This window comes from Anomalospiza imberbis, chromosome 12 (assembly GCF_031753505.1).
Source record: "Anomalospiza imberbis isolate Cuckoo-Finch-1a 21T00152 chromosome 12, ASM3175350v1, whole genome shotgun sequence".
NCBI classification, from domain to species: Eukaryota; Metazoa; Chordata; class Aves; order Passeriformes; family Viduidae; genus Anomalospiza; species Anomalospiza imberbis.
Window position 1 is genome coordinate 18,062,320 of NC_089692.1, and position 13,610 is coordinate 18,075,929.

The following is a 13,610-nucleotide window of genomic DNA, read 5'->3' on the forward strand; positions in this document are numbered from 1 at the left end:
GTGATCACTGACAAGCTCCTGCAGGTCCCTGCTGCCACTGGCTTCTCTTCACCCTGTTCATCCCCCTGTGCTCCGGAGCAGGAGCCAAGCCAGGGGATCCCCTGCAGCTCTGTGCCTCTCACCCTGTTCCTCACCCTGCCCTGCTTCGGGGCCATTCCTGCCGAGCTCTGTTTGACTAGGAAATAAAGGAGCATTAATTCCAGTGGAGATCAAGACTCACTGTCTGCCTGGTCAATTAGGAGGGCATAGGGAAATCTGTGTCTCTTCCCATTCATTGGCTATTCCATTAAAAGCCTCTCTGCTAATATATACTTATATATGCAGCCTGCTTTATGTGGCTTTTACCACATATGAAATGGAGACGTTATAATCAAGGCAGTAATAACGAGGAATGATTAAAAGTAACTTCTGATTGTTTTGGCTTTGGTGGAACATATGACCCCAAGCTGCTGACTCAAGACAAAATGAGGTGGGTAAAAATTCTTGTTCCAGGCTGTGCTCATCCCTGAGCACAACCAGGCCCTGTGTATGTCTTGTACAGTGAAACCATCCTGGTGTATATTAAAAAAATAAATTAAAAAATCAAATCTTTGTAAAGCAGCCAGGTTGATGGAGCAATCAGACAGCCCAAACCATCCTACAGGGATTCATTTCCCATAGGGATATTTGCGGAGATTACAAAATACCAAATTCCTCTGAGGTCTGGAAATTATTTGTACGTCGGTATGTGAGATTTAAAATGAGTTAATTCAGCTTTATGGTAATTGGAGTGAGCAGCACCTTCTGAGGGCTGTGAGTCAGGGCTGGGGAGCTGCGTGGTTTCGGGGTGGCAGCCTGTGTGGGGGCACCAGGGTTCACTGTGTTGGGGTGAAATTCACTGTGTTTTGGGGAAATTAGGAATGGGGGGGGGGGCTACATCATCTTTCAGGTAATTAAATAAGCCTACAGCAAACTCATTGATCCAGAGGGAATCAAAAGAGCAAGGGGAAAAAAAGAAAAAATAAGAGGATACAGTGATTTTACAGTAAAGCAGTGCCCTACTTCCTCTCAGCCCAGTTCTGGGTGGTCTTTGAGTTGCCTGTGTTGGTGTCAAAGTCTGAGCTTTTTTTGGGAGCAAACTGCCCAAACTGCACTGAGCAGCTCCTGGCAGGGCAGAAGTGCGAGGTCCAACTGCTGGACCACGTGTTGTTGGTTCCCATACCCAGTTTGTTTGGAAGTAAATAGAAACTCTTTGTAAATACAGCTGGGAGAGTGTGGGAAGAGCAGCCAGAGGGGCTGGTGTGGCTGCACCAGGCTGTGGGACTGGGACTGACTGGTGAGGACTGGCTGCCCATCTCAGCTTGAAATGGGCTGCAAGATACAACCCCAGTGATGACACTCTGTTCCTTCTTGAAAAAGTCTCAGGAAAATGGTGTCAGAGATGGAATCAGCCTCGATGCTAACTTCAGAGGGTTCTTTCTTTGCTCAGAGCAGTGGTGCTCTCCCAGCTGCCAATATTTGCTCCTCAGCTCCTGCTCTGTTGAACGAGTTTGATAAATGTCCCTCTGCTTTCTGAGCGCCGCTGGGTTTAAACAAACCTCTGGGAATATCTTGTAAACTCCCTCCTAGTAAACAGTAAATAAAAGTGGTTGGTGTTTTGCCTGAAGGAAGAAATAAATATTGACTGGTTAGAAGAATGGAAGGACTTTTTTTCCCCCAAGAACTTTGGAAAGAGGACAAGGCAGTGCATTTGGAAAAATCAGAGCTGCTTTTCTTGGCTGGGCCAGCTCCCAGGAGATGGGTGCTCCCCTGGCTCCGTGCTGGGTGTGGCTGGTGCCCCTCCTCAGGGGACATCCCGGGGGATGCGCTGACCCTGCCGTGCGGGATGCGGATCCCACGGGAATCCCGGCGATGCTGACGCCTGGAGCAGCGCAGAGGTGCCGTGACACACTCACGTTAATGTTACTCACGACAGTGGTTTGGGTTTTCCCTGTTTGTTTACTTCGAGAAAAAGGAAGGAACTTTTAGCTTGTCTTTTGCTCAATCGTTTCCTTTCACAGTGAGTAAAACCACGGAGCTGGATGCCAAAGCTGGAGCTGTTGGGACATCGGCAGAGGTGAGTCCTGCCTGCGTGTTTCACCAGCTTTTTGCGTTCCCTATTCCCTGTAGCTCCCACTCTTGCACCGGAGGAATGTCAGTGCTGGGAGAGCTCTGGCAGCAAACTAGAGTGCGATTAATCTCCTTTCCCAGCAAAAGCCCGGCTCTGGAAAAAAAACAGGGGATGCCATGGGTTTTACTGGAGGGGCTGGAGCTGGGTGGGATTTCCCTGGGAGGAGCAGGACTGGCTGAGCCGGCAGCCGGGGGGAGACAGCTGGCCTCAGTCCCTTAGAGGGAAATTCCTTTCTGGAATTCCCCCTCCCTTGCCAGCGGAGCCCCGCACCGCGGCGTCGCGGTCCCCCCTGTGCGGGGAGGATTCCCCGTGCCCCTGGAATGCCTGGCTGCGAGTCCCAGAGCCGACTGCTGGGGACAGCACAGCGAGCACTTTTATAGGATCAGGGCTGCCCTCCTCCTCCTTCCTCCTTCTCCTCCTCCCTCCCGCCTTAGGGAGGATGGTCCTGCTCCTCTGAGCCCCAGTGACTGCCCGTGAGCTGCTGCGATCCCAGCCAACACCCCTCTCCTCGTGGCTTTCCCCCCCCTTTTCCCCTCCCTCTCCTTTTCGTTTTTGCTCCACGCCCGTTGTCACAGGGGATGATCCAGGGTTCTCCCCTCTGCCTGGAGAGCATAAATACCACTGGGGAGCTCTGTGAGACTGCACTTGGTCCGAGTTGCTGAGCCGAGACCTTGCACATCTCGCACCTCCTGAGGCTTATTCCATCCTTTCCCCCCCCCGTCCTCCTCGTTTAAATATTTCAGATTCATTAATTTATTTTCCACAAGCAGGCTTGGAGGAGCTGCAATTACCTGGAGACTTGGAAGTACTCAGCAAGGTAAGTGTAAAGTTCGGTCCTGGCTGCTGAAATGTGGTTTTGGGGGTGGTGAGAGTGCAAGAAATGACTCTTAAGAAGGCACAGTTTTAGTAACTTCTCCGAAAAGTTGCCTGGATGGTATAAAATAACACAATACTGTCTGAGCTTCCCTCATGTGCGCCCTGCAGAATTGAATGCAAGATTAACAAGCATTAATCTGGAATGAATGGGAGGAGTTTGCAAGTACAGGAGTGGATTTCTATGCAAATAGAAAATATCCAAGGGATGCTGTTGCAGTCGCCAGAGCTGTGGGCACATTTGTGTGCTCCAGGCTGCCTGTGTTTGTGCAGCTCTGCTCTCAAGACCCGTAGGAAAGGAATTTCAGCGTCACCACGTGTGGTTCTCCATGTGGTTTTATGTAGAAACTCACCCACTTGGGTTCTGTGGGAGTGGACTGAAATGGAAGATCCAGATATTTTAACCCATGGCCTTGAAGATGCTGAATCTGTGGTGTGTCCAGTGCAATGTGTCACTGTTGCCCTGTGGCTAGGAACTTGTCGTCCTCCTTGTCTTTGGAAGCCAGCACAATTCTGCAAAGCTTGGGGTGTGTGCATCCCAGGGAAAGAGTTGACCTGGGGTTTAGTGCATCATCTTGTGGCTTTATCCCTGGATTTCTTTGCACAGGTTAAAGTTGATCCCAGGCTAACCCAGGCTAACTCATCCTAGATCCCAGGCTAATTCAGATTAGAAGCTGATCCCAGGCTCAGTTTAGAAGCTGATCCCAGGCTAACTCCCTTCTGCTTGGCTGTTCTAAATGCTCTCCTGACATCCTGAGCTAACTTTTCATTTTCCTTCCTTGTCAGCTGGTGCCATGCGTTACTCCCCAAGCCCTGGGATGTTTTAGCTGCAAATGTCACCCATAAGCCAGGAGCAGGAGCCCACTCATGTGCTTCACCAGGGAGGCAGTCAAAGCTCAATGTCCCTAAGGAAAAAGGTGACATGGGGACATGAATGCAGGATCAGCCTGCATATGGCCTTAGCAGTGTCTCTGCCAGGCTTCAGATGTGACCGGCTCTCCTGCTTTCCCTGCAAAGCAGACACCATCCATTAGCTGGGGAAATAGCTTTCTAAAAATAATCTTTCCCTAAGTCCAGTGCTGCACTTCAACTCCCTCAGACCCCAAAAGAAGGCCTCCCATTTCTCCCCAGTTTGGACAGGCTTTCCAGCATATTCAGGAGTCCTTTTCTGCTGACTCAGTCATTTCTGATGGCTCCCAGATGTTCACCTGGCACCATTGTCAAGGGCCTGGTGTGTTTAAAGGGAGGTTGTGCTCCTCTTGAACCCTTGAAATCAACAGCAGAGGCTTCCTCAGCTGACTGTCAGCTGATAATTTTCTGTGAATTATGTCAAACCCCAGCTCAAAGGCAATGTGATTTCAGCCTCCCTGGGTGAGGCATTGCCCCAGCCCTGCAGGGCACTGGGACGGGCTGGGCTGGAGCACACATCCGAGTGTTTCTCTGCACCTGGGCATGAGGATATTGAGAGGCAGATGGATGGACATCTGAAATCCATGACAGCCTTCTGAAACGTGAGCACCTTTCGGCAGCTTTCAGTTAATCTGCCCAGGGAACTCCCTGCTCCCTGTCCCTCTCTGATCCCTTTATCCTTCCTTGGGATGCTCAGCGCTCTTTACCTCAAGCTGAAGCAGAGCAAGGGACTTGCACACCCCAAGTGAAACAGAAGATTAAGCCAAAGTGACCTAATTTTAAAGAGGTGCTGGTATCCTTTTGCTGGCGAGTGGGACCGAGGGAAGCACATCCCGAGGAATAATGCACCATCTGTTGGGAGGTTTTGGCTGCCTCGCCGAGCCAGACGCGCTGGCTTTGCTGCGGAGCCGTGAGCGGGGCAGCTCCTCTGGCTCTCAGATGCTACAGCTGATTTTTTTCAATCTGCCCTTTCTGAAAGTTCAGTGTTTGCCTTAGATGGGTGGTGGATTTGGGCTCCTGTTTAGCAAAGGGCAGCCGGCCAAACGAGGGGTGCAACGGCCGCCTCCGAGAGCCGGCTGTTCCTGCGGGGAGAGCCGCCGGGGCTAAATGGCCACATTGTCAATGGCCGTGGCAATGCGGCTATTTTTAAACTCTCAGGGAAGTGCCTCAAAGTAGGAATTGTTCCCTGAATTTGGGTCAGACAGTCTACAAAAGCAACTGCTCCTTCTCCCCTACCCCTCTGTAGCCGGGTTAGAAAGTCGGGCTCCTGCCTGGGGGGAAGCGAATGCCGCAAGCAGGGCTGCGAGGAGGATGAGGTTAAATGAGTCTTTGTCCCCGTACCTCCGAACGTCCGTCCTGCCTTCCAGGTGTGCCTGGAGCTGGGGACAAGGCGGGTGTGTTCGCCTTGCTCCGCGGAACAGGATGTGATGAGAAGCTGTTACCTAAACTGAGCACATTGCATCCTGCACTGTCGTACCCAGGCAAAGGCTTAACGCGCTGCCTGGAGAGAGGCTCAGGGCAGCTGGTTTTCATCTGCCTGAACGTTCAGTCCAAGAAAGAAGCCTCGAGCAGGGACTCTGTGTCTTTTGTGCAGTCAGCCAACAAGTTTTCGGGGTTTCTCAGTGTTCTCAGAGTTTTTTTGGGGGTCCCTGCCTGTGCAAAGCACCTCGTGCTTGCCACGGTTCTCCTGATGCTGCTGTAGTGGGTTGGGGGAGCAGAGGTTTGGGGTTTTCTGCTCAAGTGTCGCTTTTCCAGCTGGGAGTTAGATGGCTCTTCCGTGCTCTGGTTGGCTTCCAACTCCTCTGGTCTCAGAGTGTCCAAATCCCGTGTCACTGGATGAAATTTCTCGAATAATTCCTGCTAATCTGGGGTTTGTTTCCTGCCGCTGTAGAGGAAATGCTTTCAGCGTGGCTTTCAACAGCGCTGTCAAAAACAGATCCTCACCTCGTGTTGGAGACAGGGATGGGGAAACTTCCTCCCAAAACTTAGCCCTAAGGAGGGAGATCCCGTGCTTGCTCTGTCTGTACGGATGCCTCTTGGCCCGGATGGATTGATCCTTCTCCAGGGGCTCTTGGATCCCACTGGAGAGCAGCGAGTGCTGCACAGCCTCCCGTGAATAGCTGCTGATCCAAATAACACCAGCCAAGCCGCTCAAGGGTCGCTAGGTGGATAAACTGGAGCACGGGGGGTGGAAGTGCTTGGGAATGACAGGTGGAGCAGGAGCACTACGGAGCGAGGGATTAAACGAAGCTGCTCAAAGACCAAAGCCCACTCTCTCGGCGCTGACGGCATCCCAGTGCCTGGGAACACCTAATCTGGCCGGGGGAGGGCGGCTGCTCCTGCTGCTCCATAACTCACATCCCTGGCGCCGCTCCCGCCCGCCGGGAAGCGTCAGCGAGAGCCCCGGTGCGTCACTGCCAGCGGGGACCGCGGCTGCTCGGCCCCCCGAGACATTTCCCAAAAAACAGCCGCTCTCACACAGCCCGGCAGCTGCTCTGCTGCAGCCTCAGGAGCAGCTCTTGCTGCTGCCCGACCTCCTCATCCGGCTGCCTGGGGATTTTACTTTCCCTTCTATTCATACAATAGTGAATCTCGGCTTTAGCAGCTGCTCTCTGGGGGGACAGCTCCAAATGTCCCCGTCTGTGGAGGGATGGAGCTGGGGTTACTCAGAGCTGCTGGGCATGGCAGGGTGGCAGCTCCACCAGGGATGCCAGGGGTACAGAAGGCATCCTCCTGCATGCCTGGGAAGGGTTCACTCCCAAATCAGCATCAGTGGAATTCCCAGGTGTAATAAACTGAGCCCCCACCTCCTGTGGTGCTGTTCGGGTCTTCCTGCCTTTGGGGTGAGCAATAATTTTAAGCACCACTCTTTTTCAAGCTCAAATCTGGGCTGTGTGACCTCGTTGTTGGGGGACAAATGCACGGAGAGCTCCTGTGGCACTGCTCTGACTGCCTGTTTCTCCCCAAACTCCAGACCTGCACTGAGCCACGGGAGTCCCTGCACGAAAACCCACCGTCACCTTCATCTCTGCTTCTGCTGGCAGCATGAGTCCTGCCCTGCCTTGGATCATTCCTCTTGGATGTGTGCTGCTGCTGACAAAGACAGCTGAGTGCTTTATCTTGCCCAACTCGAGTCACCTGGAGAGCATCCTGAGTAAATATCAGGATGGGGAAGCTCACTCCAGGTCCAAGAGAGCCATTCTGTTCTCAGACAGACAGGAGATACTGATGCTCCACAATAAATTGAGAGGTCAGGTGTATCCAGTGGCCTCTAACATGGAATACATGGTGAGTCTAGAGCCTGATACATCACTTTATTACTACTTTTATTTTTTTTCCTAACTGTATTTAAATTTTCCTTGTGGTGCGAGAGGTGTGGTGAATTAATTTCCTCTGAAGTAAGTTTCTCTCAAGAGGTTTCCTGAAGCCTTTCATTCCAGAGTGAAGGATGCTTTAGATCAGTGGCCTGTTTTGGTTGGAAAGGGCTGCTGATGGGTCATCCAGTCCATCCTCTGCATAGTTTCAGAACTGGTTCCATTATTCATAAAGCAGCATCTGGCCCAGCCCTGGATGCATCTCCGGTGATGGCAATTCCCCAGCCTGCCTCAGCAGGTTCTTCCATTACCTTCAAGTCATAAAAGCAGCATTTTCCCCCAGTGTTTAACCCCTGCTCTCCCTGTGAAAGCTTTCAGGCTGTTGTGGGGACACCACAGTCTGCTCAGGGAATCTTCTGGTGGTTTTTGGGTTGCCAACCCAATGCTGGAGGTGGCAGCTGCCCTCAGTCACACACTGATCACCTGAGCTTAGTAAGGTGAGCCAAACCTCCACGATGCTCCTGGGAATCTGTACAGCACCACAGGGAAACGGGGCCTGAGGAATGTGGCTCCATCTGCAAAGCACTGGAAATAGCTGGAAAGGCTTTGGGAGTTCCTGGGTGGATGGGTCAGTGCTGTTAGGTTTTGTAGTTAAAAGTTTGATCAATGTATCCTCCCACTTCAGAGGGAGAACTTAAGAGTTGGAGGAGTATGCAATATGCCTTTGCCACCAACAATTCACATTAATATTTTTTTTACCTGATACCTACTTTGAGCTATTTTTGCCATGCCATCAAAATATTACAGGGCCACAAAATGACGTAGACAAATAATTTCTTTTTGTGTGCCTTTTCCTAGTGTGCAAATATAGTTCTGATCAAAACTAGCCTGACTTCAACTGTGCCCTCCTGCTGACGGATCAAATGACGGATGACTTGTTAAGACCGTGTTTAAAAGGGTAAAAGAAGAGTACACTTCAATGTAATATAAAATTGTTTGCCAGCTGTGCTGAAGTGAGGGCTGCAAATGGAAAATCCTGCCTTTTGTGACTGCAGGGAGAAGGGAAAGAGAAGGGAGGGCAGGGGATGGTGAGGAAGGACAGCTATCCCTTATTCTGTCCATACCAGCTGGGTTTTGGTCCCGCTTTTGCCAGAAATCCTGTGCCTTTCTAAGAACCGGGGATTGCATCCCTTTCTCAGCCTCTCTCACGTTATCCTGCAGGGAAGCACTGCCAGAAGAGGCGACTGGATGGATTTCCACAGGGTAAACACAAAGCCCAAGGTGTTTTGGTTGGCCGTGGGGCTGGCAGAGCTGCCGCTGCCGAGTGCCCACGGCCCGGCCGCTGTTTGCGCTCGCGGCGCGGTTGCACTTCTGTGTTTGCCTTTGCTCTGGGAGCTTTTCTAGTGGTTTTTATGGGTGATCGAGGGCAAATGAAAGGGCCTTATGTGCTCTGGAGAAAGGAGCTGAGTATGAGATGGTGCTGCTTGGAAAGGCTATAATCAGCCTTTCATGTGCTCGTGTTTACCCAGTATGACTTGGAAATGCCATCTATATGCTGAACGGGAATTTCTCTTTAATCCTTTGTCCTGCAGAGGACATTTCTCATTTGGACTCGTTTAAGAGGATGGTCTGTCTTTAGAACCATGGATAAACTTTGCTCTTTCCCTTTGGTGCCAGAGTGGAGCATCACTGGAGATGTGCTGGGATAATTTGTGGATGAGTGGGTAGAGTTTGTTCTTGCCCAACCTCCAAATGCTGCCTTGTGAAAATCCTTTCTCCCAGCTCCATATCTGAGGTATTTAAGTGTCTAAAAGGGAAATGGGACCTAATATATTCCAGGAAAGGGACATATTTAACTGCTACTGGATAAGCTTCTGTTGTTGGACACTGTTAATAAGAAAGCAAGAGCACAGTGAGTCCTGTGACTTATCTGGAGATCAAAAGAATTGTTATATACATATGGGATAAAGGCAAAGTGGACTGAAAAATGAAGAAAGAAACAGTTGAGCTGCTGGGTCTGTGTAATTAATTGAAAGCTGGCACAGGTATTCAGTGCTAGTGAAAAATGAGTGAGCAGGGCACAAATTCCTGACAAAGTTGGGCCAGTTCAAAATTACCTTAACCCCTCTACCAGCTCCATGAGTGACACTTCCAGAGTGCATTTGGACTGTTTAACAGAGGTGGATGGGTGCCAAGGCCAAAACAAACTCCTTGTTAACAGTCCCAGAGTAAAAAGGACATAACGGACCCAGAGGAAAAAGGACATAATAGATCCTAAGGCATGGTGACCTTTTAAGATGGCTTAGTCAGATGCTTTCAGCAGTGATGAAAGGCAGAAATCTTTCCTCTTGTGGCGGCCTCAGAGACAGCTGGATAAAGCAAAATTGTTCTCAGTGTAGATTGCTGGAAGGAAAATAGTTTGTTTTCATGTATAAGGTATGCATCCTTCCTCTCAACTGTAGGGTGGTGGCTTTCCCTGTCAGGATGGGATAGTGTTTCTGTGGGGGTTAGCAAAAAGTATCTCCAGACGTCTGCCAGGACATGTCAGTCCTGGGGTTTGATGCCACTTTTAGAAGGAAGCTGCCAGCATTGCAGAAAGTCTGAGCTGGGGAGGAAAATGAGCGAGTAACCTGATCACTGCAATTCAGGTGTCTGGCTTTGGGCTTGCAGGCTCCTTGGGCTGAGGGAGCAGACTCCTTGTGGGATGCATTATTAAATCTGGACCTACAAGTTGTGGTGTGGTGTGTGTATGCCATGCATATATTTTATATATGCACTATTCCACTTTGAAAGGCCATTAGAAATTTGTAGGAGTAAAAAAAAAAGAGAGACCGTGTGCTAACCCACTTGGAATCACACACACCCAAAAAATTTTCAACCTCTGCTTCTGAAGGAAGCTGAGCACAGGATTCTTGCCCCTCTGGCTTCAGACATCTTCCTAGATACTGCTTTGAATATTGGCATAAAGAATTCTTGCTGGGAAAGTCTGAAATCTCTTTTTTCCCCCCCTATGTTTATTGCTGTGAAATAATTCCAGCCTCCTGACCGCATTCGCGTCTGAGAAGCAAGAGGCAAATAATTGCTCTAATTTAAAGGGGGTGGCTTTGTAATCTGATGCCTGCAGAAACGAGCTTCTCTCCTCGTGCAGCAAAGAGCCGTGCAGAGATGGAGCTCCTTCCCAATTACCTGTGAAGTGTCTTTTGTCCGAGTTCATTTATTTTATCCGCAGGCGTCAAAGGGAGATACAACGCGTACGCTCGCATTAATTCCCATTTAATAGCCCACTGCTCAGGACGTCTCTGCAGTAAATTAGGAGATTTGGAACATCTCCACCTCCGGGGCTGCAGGGAATAAAGCTGGGTAGGAAGTCTGAGGAGCTCGGAGTGCAGAACATCTTGGGAGAGTTTCTGTGGCTTTTGTGCTGGATGGGAGGGCAGCTGTGGCCGGTCGCTGCTGAGCCCACAAAGTGGGAAACCACAAAAAGCTGTGTCTGGGCACTGCTGCAAGAGGCTGCCTGAGCAGAGGGTTGGAGATGTGTGGTGGGTCTGATCCCATCACTTCCGAGGAGCTGGAGGGCTGAGAAGCAAAATGGTTTTGCTCCCTGTGTCAGAGCCTTGTCCACACGGGGTCTTGCAGACAGAATTTGCTTGGTCCCTGCTCCATCCAAAGCTGAGCTGGTGAGCTTGGGGCAGCTCTGGGATGCTGCTGGACTCTGGGTTGCTGAGAGTGCTTCATGATAAACTATTCTGGGAGGCCTGGGCTGTGAGCTCAGTGAGATGAGGTCATGTTTGCCTCACTGAGGTAGTGGAGACAAACCAAGTTCCAGGAGACACTGCATTTTCCTGTTGTGTTATCCAGGGATGCACAGTCCTTCCCCATCCCAACTATAACTGCCCCAGGCTGTGTGCAGATATGCTCAGAATGATCACTGGATGGTTTGTAAATGTGTTCGAGAGCCTGGGTGCCCTGCAGCCCTCCAGGCTCTGACAGGTCCTTTGAAATGTTTGAGACCAGAAGTTGCCTTTCTTCTGGCGGAGACAGGACTTGGAAAGAGCAGCTGGTTGTGATGTTAAATGTCCAAAGAGGACAGTCTCGTGCTGGCATGTGGATGGGCTGGATACACATTACAAGACCTCTCTTCTCTTTGGTTTTATTTGTAGGAATGTGCGGTAATATTTTAATCCCAATGAATTATCCTCTAAGGGCTGCTCTGAATAGAGCAGCTGTCAGTAATTACACAATGAATTCAGGGCACTGGCTGCTGGGCCCAGCGAGTCTGGCCTTTAGAACAAATACTCTCCTGGGCAGCAGAGCCAGCAGAGCTGCTTTCCTGTTTGCCTTTGTGTCATGTTGGAGCTCTCCTTTGGCTCACAACTGTGTGATATTCGATGAGGAGTGACCTCACCCCAGCATCCTGCCCTCAGTGGGAGCAGAAATGGGATTTGTCACTTCTAACGTGATGCCTGTTTCAGTGAGAGTGGAAAAAGCTTAAAAAACCCTGGGACACTGCCACCTCTGATGTATTTGACTGGATCCACTGGTGGACTCTCATTTATTCTGGAAGGAGAAGGGGGCCTGAGACTGAGAGCCTCAGACTCCTTGATTAAGAGGTTGGATCAAAGACTTCTAGCTGTGTGGTGGTGGAGGAAGTGGAGCTCTCCACTGCTGGAGTTCCCCTTGATGGGAAAGCCTGGAGATGTCCCAGCAGTAAGGACAATGGATGAAAAATCATCCTGAAATGCATCGAAGCACTGAGTGTATGTCAGAACTCTTGCAGGACTCAGAAATATGTGTCATGTTGCACATCATGGGATCTCAGAAATATGTGTCATGCTGGAGATCACGGGATAGCCAACCTCAAATTTTAATTTTTAATTTTTTAGAACGTATTAGAAAAACAACTGCCAAGAGTATCTTGTGGTTTAGGGTGGATAGTCTGGATGTGTTCCTGAGGTCTTCCCACGTGGGTTTGTGTGTTTTCTGATGAACTGAGTGAAGCATTTCCTCAGAAGCATGCCATCAACTGGAGAAAATCACAGACCCTTTAGTGCCCTGGACTTTCATGGCAGGGGAACATGTTGAGAAATGTGATTTTAGCAGAGAAACGTGGTGGCTTCACCAGGACAGGCCAGAAATAGTGGGGGTAGTCTGTACCTTAGTCATTCTCCACTAACTGCTGTTGGTTTAATCTCCTGATCTAGCGAGTTTGAGATGAAAAACTGACCTGTTCTTTTCTCTCCCCACACCCTGAAGACCTGGGATGAGGAGCTGGAACGGTCAGCACACGCTTGGGCTCAGCAGTGCATCTGGGACCATGGGCCCAGTGACCTCATCAGGTCAATTGGGCAGAACCTGGCAGTTCACTGGGGCAGGTAAGGCTTGGGGTGCTACAGGATCATTGCAAAGGGTGATTTATGGGTCCTTCTTTAGAGGCAGCTGGAAAGATTTGCTCTGGTGCTTGGTGGAGCACTGGGGAGATGGGAGAAAAGCTGGGGGTTGTTAATTGTGATGGCTTCAGTGGGATGGTTATCCACCTTCCCCTGAGACTTCCCAGGAAACCAGCACTGATTTGGGCTCCTGCATCCATCTGGATCTTGGGGTAGCACCTCTGGAGTGACCTAAAGTCACTCCTTCTCCTTGAGGAGAACAGGTATAGAAGTCTGAACCCTCCTAAATGTGCTGATTCAGGGGGGGGCTCTGGCATCACGGAGCTGAAGGAGCAATGTGTGGATTCAGCTCAGAATTTCTGTCTGGATTCAGTTCAGAATTTAATTATCTCTTGCTGTGTTTTCCATAAATATTTATCTGGCTCCTGATTTTTCTTTACTGAAAACACTTTGTAGGTTTGTTTTTTTTTTTAATTCCTGGGACAAGATGTTAAACTAGAGTCATTAACTAAGGTAGGAAAGCTGACATGAAGGCTTCCAAAGGGATTTTCCTTTCCATCTCAAGATGAAATTTGTTTATTGCTAAGCCCCTGTTTTTAAGCTTATTATAGGTTAAGCCTGCTTTGCACAGCAAACATTTTGTACTTGCTCAGAAGCCCTGAGCTTTTTTTCGCCCATTTCCTGGGTGGAAGTCCAGTTATCTTTGTTGTAAATCAGGTAGAACTTGGTGGAAAGCAAAGGAAATTTGCTGCTGTGAAATTAGCAGCATGTAAAAATTAGGCCCATTTTAATGTTTGGAAGGTAGAGTGGTTAATTCATTGGAAACAAAAATCAAAAGATCCTGCTGTTCTTGGCTGTCCTGCAAGTGCTCAGGATGGCCATGGGTTCCTGATGGAGGAAGATCCAATCTTGCTCCCTTTGCGGCCCCTGAGAGGAAAGAAAAATCAGATTTATCTCAGCTTTTTCAGGAATGGGCCA

The 13,610-nt window shown here is 49.8% G+C and overlaps 1 protein-coding gene across 2 annotated transcripts in view; it reads left to right on the forward strand.

Annotated features, from left to right (window-relative positions):
• Positions 1–2,637: 2,637 nt before the first annotated feature.
• The window catches only part of CRISPLD2 (cysteine rich secretory protein LCCL domain containing 2), a 30,423-nt gene continuing 19,450 nt past the window's right edge, over positions 2,638–13,610 (forward strand). The window contains exons 1-3 of one of the 2 annotated variants that reach the window (XM_068203147.1): positions 2,638–2,972; positions 6,906–7,219; positions 12,499–12,617. In XM_068203147.1, coding sequence (XP_068059248.1) covers positions 6,977–7,219; positions 12,499–12,617 — 362 coding nt within the window. In that variant the 5' untranslated portion in view covers positions 2,638–2,972; positions 6,906–6,976. The remainder of the gene's footprint in view (positions 2,973–6,905; positions 7,220–12,498; positions 12,618–13,610) is intronic. The other variant, XM_068203146.1, reaches the window with a different exon arrangement.